At 49.7% G+C, this 16064-nt stretch overlaps 1 protein-coding gene across 1 annotated transcript in view; it reads right to left on the reverse strand.

Moving 5' to 3' along the window:
* Positions 1–16064, reverse strand: part of KSR1 (kinase suppressor of ras 1) — a gene marked incomplete in the record, with an annotated part of 175215 nt that overhangs the window by 7384 nt on the left and 151767 nt on the right. The window contains 5 exon segments of the mRNA XM_014584973.2: positions 43–106; positions 7125–7260; positions 8800–8931; positions 9607–9740; positions 13980–14076. Coding sequence (XP_014440459.2) covers positions 43–106; positions 7125–7260; positions 8800–8931; positions 9607–9740; positions 13980–14076 — 563 coding nt within the window.

A 16064-nucleotide genomic window follows, 5' to 3' on the forward strand; every position in this document is an offset into this window, starting at 1 on the left:
AGACAAGAAGTGGTTGGACATAGGCAAACTACACCAGCATGCCCATCAGCAGGCTGAAGCTGGGTCTCTCCTGAGGGTCGGGAGCCCAGCAGGCCGACAGGATCTCCTGCAAAAAAGCTGCCATTAGCACTATGTGAGCCAGCTGGGAAGGCGAGGGCACAGCTGGGGCACCCACAAAGGGTCCCTTCTATGCTCTCAAGAACCCCTTAGCCGGAGGCAGCCTGAACACCTGCCAAGACGTCAGGCTTAGCAATAACTGTATTTCAGAAGAGCACTCACCCTGCTGGTTCAAAATGAAACATATGCACTTGCCTCACCTTCTTCCTTCTAGACCCCTCACCCCAAAAGAGCAGGAACCGAGTTGAACAGACTGGCCATGGGAATGCGATCAGAAATGGGGTTGCTGGTTTTTGGAAGATGGACGTCGGAAGGCGCATACGGACAGGTGAAAATCAAGACACTCAGCATATGTGCAGGGTGGGCTGCAGTGGAGGGGGGAGCACTAAGTGGGAAGCAGCTGAGGGTCTCAGCGTAGAGCCCTCCTCACTCTGCACCTTGCTGCCTGCTCCCAGGATCCATGTGTGTACACAGCACAGCTTTTCAGCCTTCGAGGCAGAATTGCCTAGGAGAACCCAGGCCACCCACATGACCAGGCAGAAAACACACACTCACTCAGACTTAGGCTTGTACATACAACTGGACCCTGTCGGGTTGCCCACTATATCAGGAACATCAGACAGAGACTAAGACACACAGGTCAAAATACCCTCTCTGGGGACCAGCAGATGGCATCGTGGTGACATTGCTGGGCCCCCTTGTAGTTGACCGTGTTTCGAGTCCCAGACCTGGTGACTTAAAACTCATATTGGGTGTGTGTGCGTGTGCATGTCTGCCCACCCAAGATCCAGAGAAGAGAATGGAGGAGAAAGGAATGAGCATGACCATCCCCTCAGGGAGGATGATTTCTTGCTTTCTGTCTCTGTCTCTCCAGTGAGCACGCGTGCCCTATAGCAAAACTCTCTCTCTCTTAAAAAAAAAAAATCCTCTGGAGCATATGGCACTTGTGAGTGGGTGTGTGCACGCATGTGTGTACAAGCTACTCTATTAGTAAAGGAAAACCACAGTGCAATACAAAAAGAAATGAGCAAACAAGGAAGTACTTTGAAAATAAAAGTTCTGAACCAAAACATTAGAGGGGCTGTAAGATAAAATCGAAGAAACTCTCCAGATTGTCTACTCAGTTTTAGATAGGGGTGGAAAATACATAAGAAGGTAAAAGACATGGGGCTCATTAAGAAACAAAATTTCTGGGGACCAGCAGTTGGCATAATGTCTATGTCACTGGACTCCCATGTAGCTGATCGCGGTTTGAGTCCCGGATCCGGTGGGTTAACTCACACAGGGCACGTATGTGTGCGTGCCCAAGATCCCGAGAGGAGAATGAAGAAGGGATTGCAGCGTGGCCATCCCCCCTGGCGGGTGATTTCTCGCTTTCTGTCTCTCTCTGTCTTTCTGGCGAGTGCATGTGCCCTATAGCAAAAAGTTGGGACCTCAAAAAAAGGGGGGGGGGAGGAAGAAAAACGAAAAGAAGCAGGAAAGTACAAAATAAAACAAGTCTACACCCAGACACATTTTACGAAATTTTACTATGGCAAGGATAAAGGTCCTAGGTGCTTCCAGAAAGAACAAGACAGGAGGACATCCACAAAAGGAAGAAAACCAGACCAATACCAGATTTCTCAACAACGCGCTGGAAGCGTAGTAGACAGCAGAGCGAAACCTTCACGTTACGAGGGAACGTTATCGCGAACTTCTAGTTCTGGTGTGGCAACCAAAGAAGGTTATTTTAGGCAGGCGAGGGTTCAGAGATGACCTCTCATGCATCCACTGGGAGGCAGTGTCTCTAGGTTTCACTTTCATTTTGCTGAAGGTCATATAAAGGGAGGAGACATGAGGTCTGAGGAGGACAGCTGCCCCAGGAATGAATGAAAAAACAGGAAGATAAGAGCGGGACGGCAGGCCTAAAATCCCACTGCTTCGGATGATGAGAATCAGCTGCTGGTCCTGAAGCACAGCGGTTAAGCGCTGCGTGTGGGGAGCTGGAACATGGCCAACCTGGATTTCAGCCCCCGCAGCTTGAAACACACACCAGGAGCGTGTCCATGCGTCCTAAAGCCCTAACGGATGGAGGGATGGAGGAAAAAGGATTGTAGCGTGACCACGCCCCACTAGGGGTGCTTTCTTTCCCTCTCTCTCTGGTGAGTACATGTGCTTTCTGGCAATGAAATTTTTTAAAAAAGAAAGAAAAATCAAAAAAAGAGGGGGAGGAAAAGAAATCAGTGTGCTCTGAGAAAAATGAATCCGACTTCACCTAATAAGCAGGATGCAGAAGGGGCATAAGACCGTGAGACTATGGTAAAGACGTCTGCTGCTTCTTCCAACATGGGGAGGGGGAAACAGTTGAAAACCACAGGCCAAACTCCATACTGCACACAGAACACCAAATATGAAGCCAACAAAACAGAAAGTCTTTGAATAACTGAGAAGGGGAAGAGATGGGCCCACAGAGAAGAAAAGGGGACGGTGTGGACACCCTGACCGGGGTGAAGGGGGCTCCAAACCCGTAACTGTGGACACGCTGTCTCTCATCTCCCACCTTTCACCTCAACCTACAGATGCAGTGTTGGAGACCTCTCAGAGCAATCTGAAATCAGCCTTAGCAAGCGAACACAGGAAGGGCTGACCCAAGCCGTGCAGCAGAAGGGCCACTGAGATACGGACTGAAGAACCAGTTGGGACCAGCAGGTGGCATGGTGGTTAAGGGCACTGGACTCCCACATGGCCGACTGTGGTTCGAGTTCCAGACCTGGGAGCTTGCTTTCTCACTTTCTCTCTCTTTGGAGAGTGATGTGGTGACACCCCACTGGTTTTTACAAAGAACCTTCTGGTCTTTTGATGTCCTCGCATGTATCCTGGATAAAATAACTAATTCTCCAGCTGCCTCAGTACACAATGCAGTGGCCAAGGGTTTGGTAGAAAGCAGTGTGGTTGGAGGGACAAAGAGGTGCCACTCAGAGGGCACCGCCCGCTTTTGACTATGACTCGAATCACTTGTATTGCTGTGGACCTCTCCACCTTAGCAAAGCATTAAAAAGAGAAAAGACAAGATGCCCCCTCCTCCAGGAAAGATCGTTCTCACGAGCCAGGAACTGCTGCTGGAAAAATCTGTTTTCACTTTCCCACTTCCTGCCCTCGATCTGGTTTTAAAAGGCTTCAATGCACCTATAACCCTGCACCAAAAGAAATCTTTCTCATCAGTTCAGAATGCTAGCTGTGCTCTAAAATGATCTGAGGAGTGAAATGAAAGGGGAGAAAAGCCCCAACTAACCATCGCCCCACCCCATGCCAATTGAATCTGTTTCTCACTCGGGTTGGCCCTGACTCTGGTATTTTTGCAAAATTTCTAAGGATTCCCTCAATCAGCTCTGCTCCAAACCTCCACCTCCTTGAGGATGGCCTCCAACATTCTCCCTCCAAGATGCTACATGTGCAGAAAGGGACCTGAGACTGTTACCAGGAGAGCAATTTACTGGCCATCTTCCTTTTGGATACGACAAACCTACACACATATTCTGGCTTATGCAAGATGTCTTCACTAACTTCACTGTAAAGGTAGTGATTGGCGAGGATGTAAATAGCCAGTGACAGGCCTGTCCTTCTGCAGTGGGCGGAGCACTCTGCTCACAGCAAAGAGCAAGCGATGCATAAAACTGTCTCGGGAGGGATTGGAAGACCGGCGGGAACAGCTTCACTGACTATGTGACGTCTGATTGAACTGCAGACTCTGACGGAGCAATGACTCTTATTCTGGTAGAAGCTTATTTAAAACATGATGTCTTCCTTCCTCACCTACACGGCCACAAAGGAGCCCAGTTCAAGTTTATTCACTTGAAGTGTCAAAGAAGATTCATCAAGTGACTCATCTTTTGAAACTGAACCACTGACCTCAAAGACTACTTTCGAAAGATTCAAGGAAAACAAAACAACAGAAAAAAAGAAAATGCAAGTCAACAGGAAGACCAGGGCAAAGACAAAAAGAAAGGAGAAACACCAGAAAGCTCACAAATCCCGATAGGTAAGAAAGGAGCCAGAGGGCCAGCAGGTGGCATGGTGGTTGAGGTGCTGGACTCCCCCACGGCTGACAGTTATAGTCCTGGAGTTGGCGGCTTGCTTTCGCACTTTCGCACTTTTCGCACTCTCTCTATCTGTCTCTCTGGTGAACTCACATGCCCAAGAACAAATTTAAAACAAAACAAAACAAACAACAAAAAACAGTAATAATAACAAATAAAAGTAAACAATTCTTTAAGGAGAAAAGATCCAAGTTAAAGTCAAAGGCAAAGGTACAAGTTATCATTTATAGACTCGGAGTGGAAGAAAACCGTTACTGTGGAGGAAAATTTTAATCTTTGAGCAAGCTGTTGCCAGGGGATTTTTTTTTTTTTAAAGAGATTTTTGTCTTAGGTTGAGTGTGCTCACTGGAGAGAGACAGACGCAGTGAGAAAGTGAGAAATCGCCCTCCAGGGTCTGGCCATTCCGCAGATCTCTCCTCCTCCGATCTCCTCTTGGGCACGCATGCACACACACCTGGCGTGATTTTCAAGCCACAGGGTTGGAGATTCGAACTGTGACGTAATTACGCCATCTGCTGGTTTCAATTCATGAACTTTCTAAGACTATCTGAAAAAGTTTATGAAAAAGGGGCCAGCAAGTGCCGTAGTGGTTAAGGCGCTGGACTGCCACACAGTCAGCTGAGTTTGAGTCCTGCACCTGGTGACTTGAAATTCATGCCAGGCAAATATATGTGCATGCCTCAAATCCCAAGAGAAGGATGGAGGAGAAGGTGCCATGCCCCTCCCCCCCCCGGGGGGGTGATTTCCCACTTTCTCTCTTGCATGCTCCCTATAGCAAAAATCTCGGGAAAAAAAAAAGTTTTCGAAAGAAAGTCCTAGAGAATGAACTAATCAGAAGAAGCAATAGCAAGGGAAAAGGTAAGTTACCAGTTAATAAAAAAATGAACAGAAAAAAAAAAGTCCAGTGACAGAAGTAGTTACAGTATCCTACAGCTACAGACAGGCTGAAAGTGAGGATGGGTTAATGACCGATGTAAGGAGCAGAGGAAAATGTCCCGTGGAAAGAAATCACATGCGTGTGCACGCACACACACACACAAACACACACACACACACACAAAGTCAGCTATGTTAAGATCTTGATTTTGTTAAAGATATGTATTGTTTAAATATATTTTAAAAAAGACTGGAAGCGGGGCCAGCAAGTGGCATGGTAGTTAAGATGCTGGTTCAAGTCCTAGAACTGGTGGCTTGCTTTCTCCTTCTCCCTCTGTTTCTCTCTTTCTGCCTCTCTCTGGTCAAATCAAATAATACATAAATAATTAAATTAAATTAAATAAATAATTATTAAAAAAAAATAAAGGTCAGAAGGTAGGAGCTACTTTAGCTGCCATTTGAGCTGTCCTAGGGCCCAGCTTAGGAGGCTATAGAAATCCAGAGGCCCAAAACTCCTTTCATTTTTCCTTTTTAATGGCAGAAAGCATGGCAAGGTGTAAGCAGGGGAAAGAGGGAAAAGAGAAGGGGAGGAGCAAGACAGAGAGGTATTTTTGACAGGGTCTCACCATGTCACGATTCCCCTGTGCCAGCCTCCCAGCTGGCTGGGACCACAGGTGCCCCAAGCAAGCCCCTCTGGCCTGTTTTAAGTTTGGCCTGGAATCCAAACGGGCAGCCTCAGTCATTGTGCAGTGGCACCCTCTGACCTGTGCCACCACAGCTGGGTCCCCACACCCATCTCTGAGCCCACCTCTACCCTCCCAAGGTATCCAGGGAATGCCACAGTGAAGGTGGAGTACATGGACTCTGGTCCAGAAGGAGACCAAGAAGGATAAGCCTAAGAGCATCGGGGAGGTCATCTTTTAAAAAAACAAAAAACCTTGTATTTTAAACTTGCTATAGGGTATGCATGTTTGTCAGAGAGAGAAAGTGAGAAGCAGCCTTCAGGAGGGGGATGGCCAAGCCGCAATCCCTTCTCCTCCATTCTCTTTGGATTTTGGGGATGTACGCACACACGTCTGGCGTGTTTCTCAGGCTGCTGTGTCTGGGGCTCAAGCTGCACAGGCAGCCATGTGAGAGCTAGCTGCCTTTACCACCTTACCACTGGCTGGCTCCATAATGCCATGTTAAATGAGCCTTTTGAAGACAGCCTAGGTGCTTGCTACCTGTCATCTGAGGACACTATGAAGATCTTGGAGGAAGATGTGGTTGGATTCTTCGCCATGCCTGTCCGTGTGTGGTGACCCTGCAACTCCGCCTGCATCTCGCAGCCTGTTAGATCCTGACCTAGACAAGTGCCCGGTGGCCCCTCTGAACACATGCATAGTTAGGCTCTCCAGGGACCTCCTGGAGTTACTCATTAACATCGAGACTGGTCCAGGCCTCTCTGACTCAAGAGCACATGCTTATCGCTGATCCCACGGATAACGTGAGCCCTGGGACTCCTTCACGTAGCACCACGCCCAGGAGGGGGACCTTACAGATGCAGAGAAGCCATGCGGAACAAGGAAGTCAGTAACCAGCACTGAGATCAGGCACATTAAACACCAGGTTGCTGTGGAAACCTCGCCTTGCTCTTGAACAGGGAAGAAAAGCATTGTTGGGGGAGATCTGATACCAGAGTATACTCCATTATTTGTATTTGGGAAGTGACTAGTTTCTTAACTATCCTCTTCCTTGTAAGTAACACAGACTCTACTCTCTTTTCATTCCATACATTGATTAAAACCATCATCTTAAGAAAAGAAAAAAAGAATGGGAGGAAATAAAAAAGTTAAAGGTGGAAGGACAATAACACCTTTTTCTTTTCTTCTTTCTGTTTCCTGGCTCTGGTCCCTGCTTTCAGTAAAGACACGCTAAGGCTGACCTCCTGTGCAGACACCTCTGGGTGGCAGGGTCCCTCACAGGCCGCTCTTCAGCTGGGTGAATGCAGGAGCCACACGATGTGCCCAGACCCACCCTGCCACCTGCCTCCCGCCCCGGCCAGTTGCTACTCACGCTGACTTCCTTTCCCAGGCTCACGGAGGCCAGGACCCGCTTCATGCCTTCCCCGCTTCCAATCTGCCAGATCAAGGCCTCAGCAGGTTGGTTCTTAAAGGGCCAGTCTCTTGCTTGTAGCTCATACCAAATAGTCCTGCGGAGACCCCAGCACATGTGAGCTCCTGGACTGCTCTGCCCGGCTCCTGGCTAGGGGTGGTGGTGCGGGTGGTGGCTAGGGGTGGTGGTGCGGATGCACAAGGCCAGGCGCTGCGCTAGAACATCAGAATCTCCCTGCCCTTCCGTGCCCACCAGTCTATGGGATATGCCATGATGGCATCCTGGGGACTCCCCCGGTCCTAGACCATCTGGGCTCTGTGCTCCCATTGCGGCGGGCGTGGGGGAGCCTGAGGTGGCACAGGCTTGCACCAAACGCTGATGTCATTCTGACCCCACCTTGCCACTTTGAGGCCCTGGTCCAGCGGCTAACCTCAGGGGGCTGAGGTCCACCTACAAAGTCATCTGAGGAGTAACCAGAGTGCCATGTGCAGTGCATGGCGTGCACACGTCAGGGCTCAGGGGATGCCACAGTTCCAGGTCAGGGAGGAAGAGATGTTGCTGTGGCCACCCCAGCAGGCAGGATACCCAAAGGAGGCCGTGGGTGGGGGGGGGTGACGAGCCTTCCTCAGCCTCTCCAGGTCCCCTGGGCTTTCTCAACTCTTTGGGACAGATAGGGCCTTCTTCACTGACCTGACTGTCCAACACAGAGGTCACTCACCACATGGGGTACCGAGCAATACAATGTGGACACACTGTAGTGTGCTGTAACTGATTCTGAAGACTTGGGGACAGAGAATATAAAATAGCTCATCAGTGTGTATACTGACTACATATTGAAATGGTAATACTTTGGATATACCGAATTAAAGTATATTATTAAAATGAATTTCATGGGCAAGCAGGTGGCATGGAGATTAAGGCGCTGGGTTGCACATAGCTAGCTTCATGGTTCAAGTCCCAGACCCGGAGGCCTGACAATCACACTGGGAACGTGTGTACATGCACAAAATCCCAAGGGGATTTGTGACGTGGCTATCCCCCTGGGGAGGGGGTGACTTCTCACTCCCCACCCCCGTCTCTCTCTGGTGAGTACAGATACTCTATTACAAAAATTGAAAAAAGAAAAAATAAAGCCAAAAACCCCCACAAAAACAACCACCAATTTCACCTGTTTTTCTTTCTCGATGCAGCTACTAGGAAACGTTGCATATCTGGCTTCCATTATGTTCTACTGGCTGGGATGCTGGCCAACAGCTCTTCATGGGGTTCTAGAGACGGGGGCTGCAGGACACCCAGTCTCCCAGGGCAGGAGGGACAGCTCTTGGTCAACCCTGGGGAACAGCTTCAAGGGTCAATGGGTAACCCTCGAGGGGTGTTAAGTTACACAAGGACCTAACTTAGGCTTCATTAAATGACCCTGCAGGTGAGTGCTATTACCTTCCCCATCTCATAGGTGAGGGGACAGAAAGTCGAGGATGTGGTAACTCAACACACAGCAGTCAGGACTCAGGACCAGGTGTGCTGTCACTCCTAAGCCTGGGTTCTGAGCTCCTCAAAGCCTGCCTCCCTGATCTGAGGGCCACCACAGCCTTCTCTTTGGGCTACTCTGGCCTCAGAGCACTAGGGGTCTGCTCACCCAAATGCATAGACATCAGCAGCTTTGGAGAATGGCAGCTGGTCCTCATCCTTCCCAGGGGTCATTTCACGCACGATTTCGGGGGCCAGGTAGCATAGCCAGTCGTGTGACAGCTTCAGCTGGTTCTCTCGCCTGGAGCCAAGAAGCCAGGACAAGGACACAGACCTTTCAGCAGGCAGCTAAGAGGTCCACCTGGCATACGTCTGTCCCCAGGCTGGAAGGCCACCCACACAAGCCACAGAGAAAGCTCCCACACCCAGCGCTACCTCACACTCGCACATGTGCTGTGTCTTTGGGGCCTGCTACAGGAGGCTCAGCAGGCTGAGATGGGCCCTGGCAGGGAGCTGTGCTCGGAGCTGCTGGGTTCTCCAGCTGGAGAGCGGGCAGTGCCCATCTCAGAGGTCAGACCTGATGGAGGATCGCAGCACTCTGGGGCTAGCTCTCCGGTCTGGCTGCCGCTTTCCCCCTGGGGAGGAGCCTTCCTCCCCACCTCAACCCCTTTAAGATCTGGAGAAATAAAACCCGATGTGAGCCCTGGTCCCTTGCCCAAGTCAGTGGGCAGCCAGGGCAAAAGTGAGTGAGGGCATCCAGCTTCCATGAGACTCATCCAGTGCTAGGAGGGACCTAAATGTCACCCAAACCCGATTCTAAACCAGAACCACAGGGGCAGGATCAAAGCAAGTCGGCCTCCCTGCAGGGAGGGCTACTTCTCAGCAATAAACGGCCAGAGGGCCCAGACCGTGGCTGGACCCCAAGCCTCCCCATTCTACCAGCTCCTGCCCACCTGGACGTCCAACGCCAACTCACCGTCCCTCTCGGACCACGCCCGAGATCCCAAACAGCCCGAAGTCTGTGATGACCACCTTGCCGTTGTCGTAGAAGACGTTCTTAGACTTGAGATCTTTGTGCACAATGCCCTTGGCGTGCAGATACCCCATGCCCTGGAAGAGAGCGAGCACAAGTGAGGGCAAGTGAAGCTGTGTGATGACAGCTGGGCTCCTACCTTGGGCCAGATCCCCTCAGTCCTCCAGTGTCCTGCCCCCATTTCGCAGACTTTATACTTTACACTGCGGCTTGGAGAGGGGACACCACTTGCCCCAAGCCACACAGCAATTCAGGAACAGAGCTGAGACCTGACCTCGGGCCAGTCTATACCCTTCACACTGCCATGCTGCCCACCCACCTCAGGCTTGGGGAGGCAGGAGGGGCAGACAGTGTGAGGGAGTCGGGGGCAGAGGGGTTGAGGTGTGTGTGACACATGCACCATCCTGGTCAGGTCATCGAGGCCCCTGATGAGTGGGGGGTCTCAGGTCGAGGAACAGGGCATTCCCACAGAGGAGACCCCAAGTTCAGGAAGTCCTAATATCTGTGCTTTGGTAGAAGGAGCCCTGGACTAAGACTGGAATCTTGGGTTGGAATTCCATCTCAGCTCTGATTCTAATTCCCAGGGTGGCTTAGGTCAGCTCCTCCGAGCCTCGGTTTCCTTGTCTATGGAGTGAACAGGCAGTGGGAGCTACTTTCCAACCAAGGCTGTTTGGACTGAGCACTGAGGGGCCAAGTGCACGAACAGGTGACCTGTCATAGCACAATCTCATCCGAGGGCAACACTGCCTTCTGTTGCCAAACCCAGGACTCCCATGGACCCCCACATCCTTGGGAACAGGAGCGAGACACAGGCATGGCCGCTCTGACTGGCTCAGAAAGAAGCAAACCTAAATCCCCCACTGCAGGATGCTCACGCATTACAGAGAAACCTCCCTGACTATAATGGTTACGGGGTGAGGGGTGGGGAGGGGACATTAGGGAAGAACAAGCCACACTCAGGGAACAGAAAAGGGGGTGAAGCCAGGCAGAAGTCAGCACAGCAAGCTCTCAGTCCATGTGGGCCCATGGAGCTGCAGAAAGAATGTAGACACAGCAGATTCTCCTCTGAGCAGGACAGGAGGCATGGGGTGTGCTGAAGCCACTTAGGGCGGCCTGCTGAGGGCTGTCACCCCACAACAGAAGCAGGGAGTGTGTCCTGAATGCAAAACCGTCCTTAAAGGATGCCCATCTCCCAAACCAGATCCAGGCACGAGCACCCCCATAGCCAAACAGCCAAAGCTCCACCTTGGGTTGAACAGGAACCAGCTGTGTGACCAAGGTCAGCTGCTGCATGTCTCTGAGCCTTAATTATGAAGTAGGTTTCACGGCCCGAAAGGCCCAAATGAAATGACGGGACAGGATGTAAAATGCCTCGGTCTCAGGACACAAAGCTTCCCGGCTTCCCGGAATTGTATGGAGTTTCCGTGGCAGCCCCAAAGTCTCTAATTCTCTAACCAAAGGTCAGGCCTCGTATTTATTTCGACAGTGGAAGCATCAGAGATCACTGCACAAAGGAAATGGCTCAGAAGTTCCCAGCAGAAGGGGGAGGGGGGAGTTTTTAGCAAGCTGACAACCAAATAAGCCAGCAGAGTGAGATGGCTTTCACCCCTGCAGCTCGAAAAGCTTGTAGCAACTTCTCCTCTGCCCTGGACTCTTCCGGATGGGCCATTCATCAGAACTCAGCCACACTGTGGGAACAGTAAGGGATGGCCTGAGGGAGGAGGGCAGAGTAGGGCAGACAGGGAGGGGAGGGCCTGGCAAGTTTGGGGAGAGAATAAGGTAGATTCCATGCTCTAAAGGGGACAGTCCACGAATAAAGGCATTGACACGTGACAGCGATCCCTTGGTATCTGTGGGGGACTGGTTCCAGGCCCGAGGATACTCAATTCTTGGAGGCGCGAGTCCCTCATGGAAAAGGGTGGTATTTGCGTATCACCTAGGCACATTTTCCTCTGTATTTAAATCATCCCTAGGTTACAAATAATCCCTAACATAATGCAAATGCTATGTAAATAGTGGTTATGCTGTATTTGAAAGCTTGGTATTATTATTTTTTCTTTCAAATAATTTTTCGATTGCCAGAGGGTGTATGCAGTAGCCAGAGAGAGGGGGAAAGCACCCCGTAATAGGACGTGGTCATGCTGCAATCTTTTTTCACCATTCTGCATCTCATCAGGGTTCGGGGCACACATGCACACGTCTGCAGCATTTTTCAAGGTGCCAGGGCTGGGTTTCGAACTGTGGTCAGCCATCTGGGATACGGTTCTCCATACACAGCGCTTAGTGGCCATGCTACGGGCTGGACCTTCCACAGTTCAGTCCATCAGTTTAGCTGCATGGGAATGGCGTGGGCCAGCCTTAGTGTGTCCACACATATCACTGTGATTTTTATCCTGAAACTCCTGAAGGTACACAACACGGATGAATGCAAGAAAAAGAAGGGTGGGGGAGAGAAGAAGATAGGAAAAAAGGAAGGAGAGAAAGAGGGAAATGCTTGATGGGAGCTGGGAAGTGAAAGTTTTCCACTCAACAACAAAAAAAGAAAGAAAGAGAAGGAACTGCTACCCGCCAGGACTCTAGTTTTTTCTTTTTTCTTTTTCTGGCCCTGTTCATTGCTAAAGGAAGTAACAAATGATCTTTTCTTTGTTATTTAATTATTTTTATTTAATTTTATTTTAGTCTTTTGTTATAGGGCATGGGTACTTGGTGGAGAGACGAAAGAGATATACGAGAGAGTGCAAGTGAGAAATCGCCCCCAAAGGGGGACGACCACACCGCAATTCCTTCTCCTCCACTCTCCTCTCAGGATTCTGGGCACACACAAACGTGCCCAGGGTGATTTTCAAACCACCATGTCTGGGAGTCGAACCTGGCAACTGGTCATGTGGGATACAGTCACCTTAACCTTTGCCACCACCTGCTGTCCCTGTTGTTTAATGATTTTTTTTTTAAATGATGAGAGAAAGGAAAACTGCTGCCTGAGTTGAGCCTGAGGACTTATCCTCATAAAAACCCGATTTGAGACCTTTAAGGCAGAAAGTGTGGATTCTTTTGTACCCCCTGAGGTCAAGCCCCACTGCCCCTACCCATGACTGACCTGACGGAGCGTCACCAAGCGCGAGGCTCCGTGCCAAAGGCTCTCTCCATAGATGACTGACTTCTGTCCTGCACTAGCCCAATAAGGGACCTTATGTTGGAATCTTCATTTTGTTAAATGTTATTTGACTTATTTATTATTATTACTTTTAAAGAATTACTGTACACTCTCCTCTCAGGATTCTGGGCACACACAAACGTGCCCAGGGTGATTTTCAAACCACCATGTCTGGGAGTCGAACCTGGCAACTGGTCATGTGGGATACAGTCACCTTAACCTTTGCCACCACCTGCTGTCCCTGTTGTTTAATGATTTTTTTTTTAAATGATGAGAGAAAGGAAAACTGCTGCCTGAGTTGAGCCTGAGGACTTATCCTCATAAAAACCCGATTTGAGACCTTTAAGGCAGAAAGTGTGGATTCTTTTGTACCCCCTGAGGTCAAGCCCCACTGCCCCTACCCATGACTGACCTGACGGAGCGTCACCAAGCGCGAGGCTCCGTGCCAAAGGCTCTCTCCATAGATGACTGACTTCTGTCCTGCACTAGCCCAATAAGGGACCTTATGTTGGAATCTTCATTTTGTTAAATGTTATTTGACTTATTTATTATTATTACTTTTAAAGAATTACTGTATTTACCTTTACGTATTTTTTATTTTATTTTGACCAGAGAGGGACGGGGGGAGGGGGGGATGAGAAAGCAAGCTACCAGGTTCAGGACTCGAACCGCAGTCAGCCAGGTGGAGTTCAGCACCCCAACCACTATGCCACCTACTAGCCCCACTTATTATTTTTTAATTTGACCAAAGAGAGAGAGGAAAAGTGGGAAAGCAAGCTGCCAGGTCTGGGACCTGAACCACAGATGGCCATGTGGGAGTTCAGCGCCTTAACCCTCATGCCATCTGCCAGCCCCGGTCGTCTCATTTTATAGGGGAGAAAGTCAAGGTTCGGAGAGTCCAAACAACCTGCCCGCAGTCACACAGCTCATGTAGCTAGGACTCCAAAAAGCCCGAATTCAATGAGTTCAGCTCCTTTTCAACTAATTAATTCAGTTCAGGGTTAATCAAGTGAATAGTTTCTGGCTCTGAAAATGACAGAACAGAGGAGACAGCACCTGCCCTTGAGCAGCCCCATTAGGACAGACTGAGCAGAAACAAACCACCCCGGCCTGGGCAGACAAGAGGACAGCCAGGCGTCTGGAGCGGGCCAGCACCCGGTACCTTGATAATCTCCTGGGCGATCTGTCTTGTCTTGTTGATGTCCAGAGATGTCTTGGGGTCCCTCACGAATGAGTGCAGTGTCCGCCCCTTGCAGAAGCTGTGGAGGGTGGCAGAGGTCAGCCAGCGGTTGGGACTGGAGCAGCCTGACCCACCCCCCCCAACACACCCCTGTGGAGCTGTGGGGAAAACCGTGCCCACCGGCCTCTGGAGGACTCTCTACTCCTTTGCTATGAGCCCAGGAATCCTCATTCTCTTTTGAAAAGAATATTTTATTTAACTTTATTTATTTGTTTTTGGTTTTGTTTTCTAATTTGACCAGAGAGGGACACAGTAAGAGAGAGAGAGAAAGTGAGAAAGCAAGCTGCCAGGTCCAGGACTTGAACCGCTGTTGGTCATGTGAGAGTCTACCACCCTTAAAACCACCATGCCACCTGCCAGTCCCTAGGACTTTTCACTCTTAACCAAGCTGATGCTCATTCTTGCTGGGGCCTAGCCTGAATGCACATAGACACATGTGAGCACATGTATACACATACACACGCATGCATGTGGCCTTTCTCTGAGGCCCAGGGCTTGCACACTCTATAGTAGCTCAGCAACAACCCTAGAAATTCAGAGAAGTCCCCTGTTGGAGGGTTCAAGACAGGACTATAACCCTTATACTCAGATGAGGGAGACCCTGGCTGTCTGGGGCTGTAACTGGGCAACATCAAAGCTCTGGGGCTCACGGCAAAGATCCTCATCATGGCTGTTACTTTGCATCATGGGGCTCTTGCTATAATAAGGAAGGAAGGAGTAGGGACTATCGGAATGTCTGAGTGGTCACTGGAGAAGCTCCCATTTTGGGGTCTTCACCTATGTTGACTCCTAAATCCCAGGGGGAAGAAGGACCCAGAGAGAACTGCAGTTCATTCCCCTGCTCCACGGTGACACTTACTCACACCACCTTAGGGAGAGACGATTTTTAAGGAAAAGTCTCCAGGGTTCTTAAGACTGTCAACTCTGGAATACTGGCTGATGGCTCCTTACATAGGTTCTATTTTTCCTCAGTACATTAATTGATTAATTAATTAATTTTTGCTCTAGGGCATGTGTATTCACTAAAGAGACAGAGAGACAGAAAGCGAGAGATCAACCCCCAGGGGAGACAGCCACACCATAACTTCTCCTCCTCCATTCCCCTCTTGAGATTTTGGGCATGCATGCATATGAGCCTGGAGTGAGTTTCAAGCTGCTGGGTCTGGGACTCGAACCTCAGTTGGCCATATGGGAGTCCAGTGCCTTAACACTACCTGCTGACACTCAGTTTTTTTAAGTAGGAAATATTTTGCTGTCTCGTTACTGTGTATCCCCCTAGCAGACTCAGCCTTCTTATGGAATAGGATGGATGAAGGAGAAATGGATGGATTAACCCACAGTGTGGGGGCTGTGGGCCTAGGGCTCCTGTGCTGGTATAACCACACAAGGCTACTGAGGGCATCCAGCTGCCGTGCTCTGGGCTGAGGTCTTACGCCCCTGGTAAGGAGATCCTGAGGCGATCTCACTCTGCTCAGAAGTTCTGGTGGGTGGCTACTCATGCGGCCAAGTAAGCAAAATTAAAGCTTTCACTGAGTTCTACGATGTGAGGAGAAGAGAACTTTTTTCCCCAAAGCACAGGGTCCAGTTATAGGGAATACCATCAGAGCATTAATGAGGGTTCTCTTGGCCAATGGGAATAAAGTAATTTTTAGCTTCTTCTTCAAATGTCTATGTATTATATTGTTGGGAAAGTCATGATGTATTTTCCTGTTTTTCTATGTAAAAATGTATCATGACTTTCCAAACAATCCAGCATATTCTGCAATTTCTCTACTGATCTCAGATTGCTTCTCCTGATTTTATTTTTTTAAAGGCTGTGTTTAAAAAATTTTATTTATTATGATTACTTTTTAAAAATTTGTTATAGGCCACACGTGCTCACCAGAGATAGACAGACCTGGGGTGGGGATGAGAAAGCAAGCCGCCAGGTCCGTGACTCGAACTACAGTTGGCCATGTGGGAGTCTAGCACCTTAACCACCATGCGACCTGCCAGCCCAGCTTGCCG

Source organism: Tupaia chinensis, unplaced genomic scaffold (genome assembly GCF_000334495.1).
Source record: "Tupaia chinensis unplaced genomic scaffold, TupChi_1.0 Scaffold148350_1, whole genome shotgun sequence".
NCBI classification, from domain to species: Eukaryota; Metazoa; Chordata; class Mammalia; order Scandentia; family Tupaiidae; genus Tupaia; species Tupaia belangeri.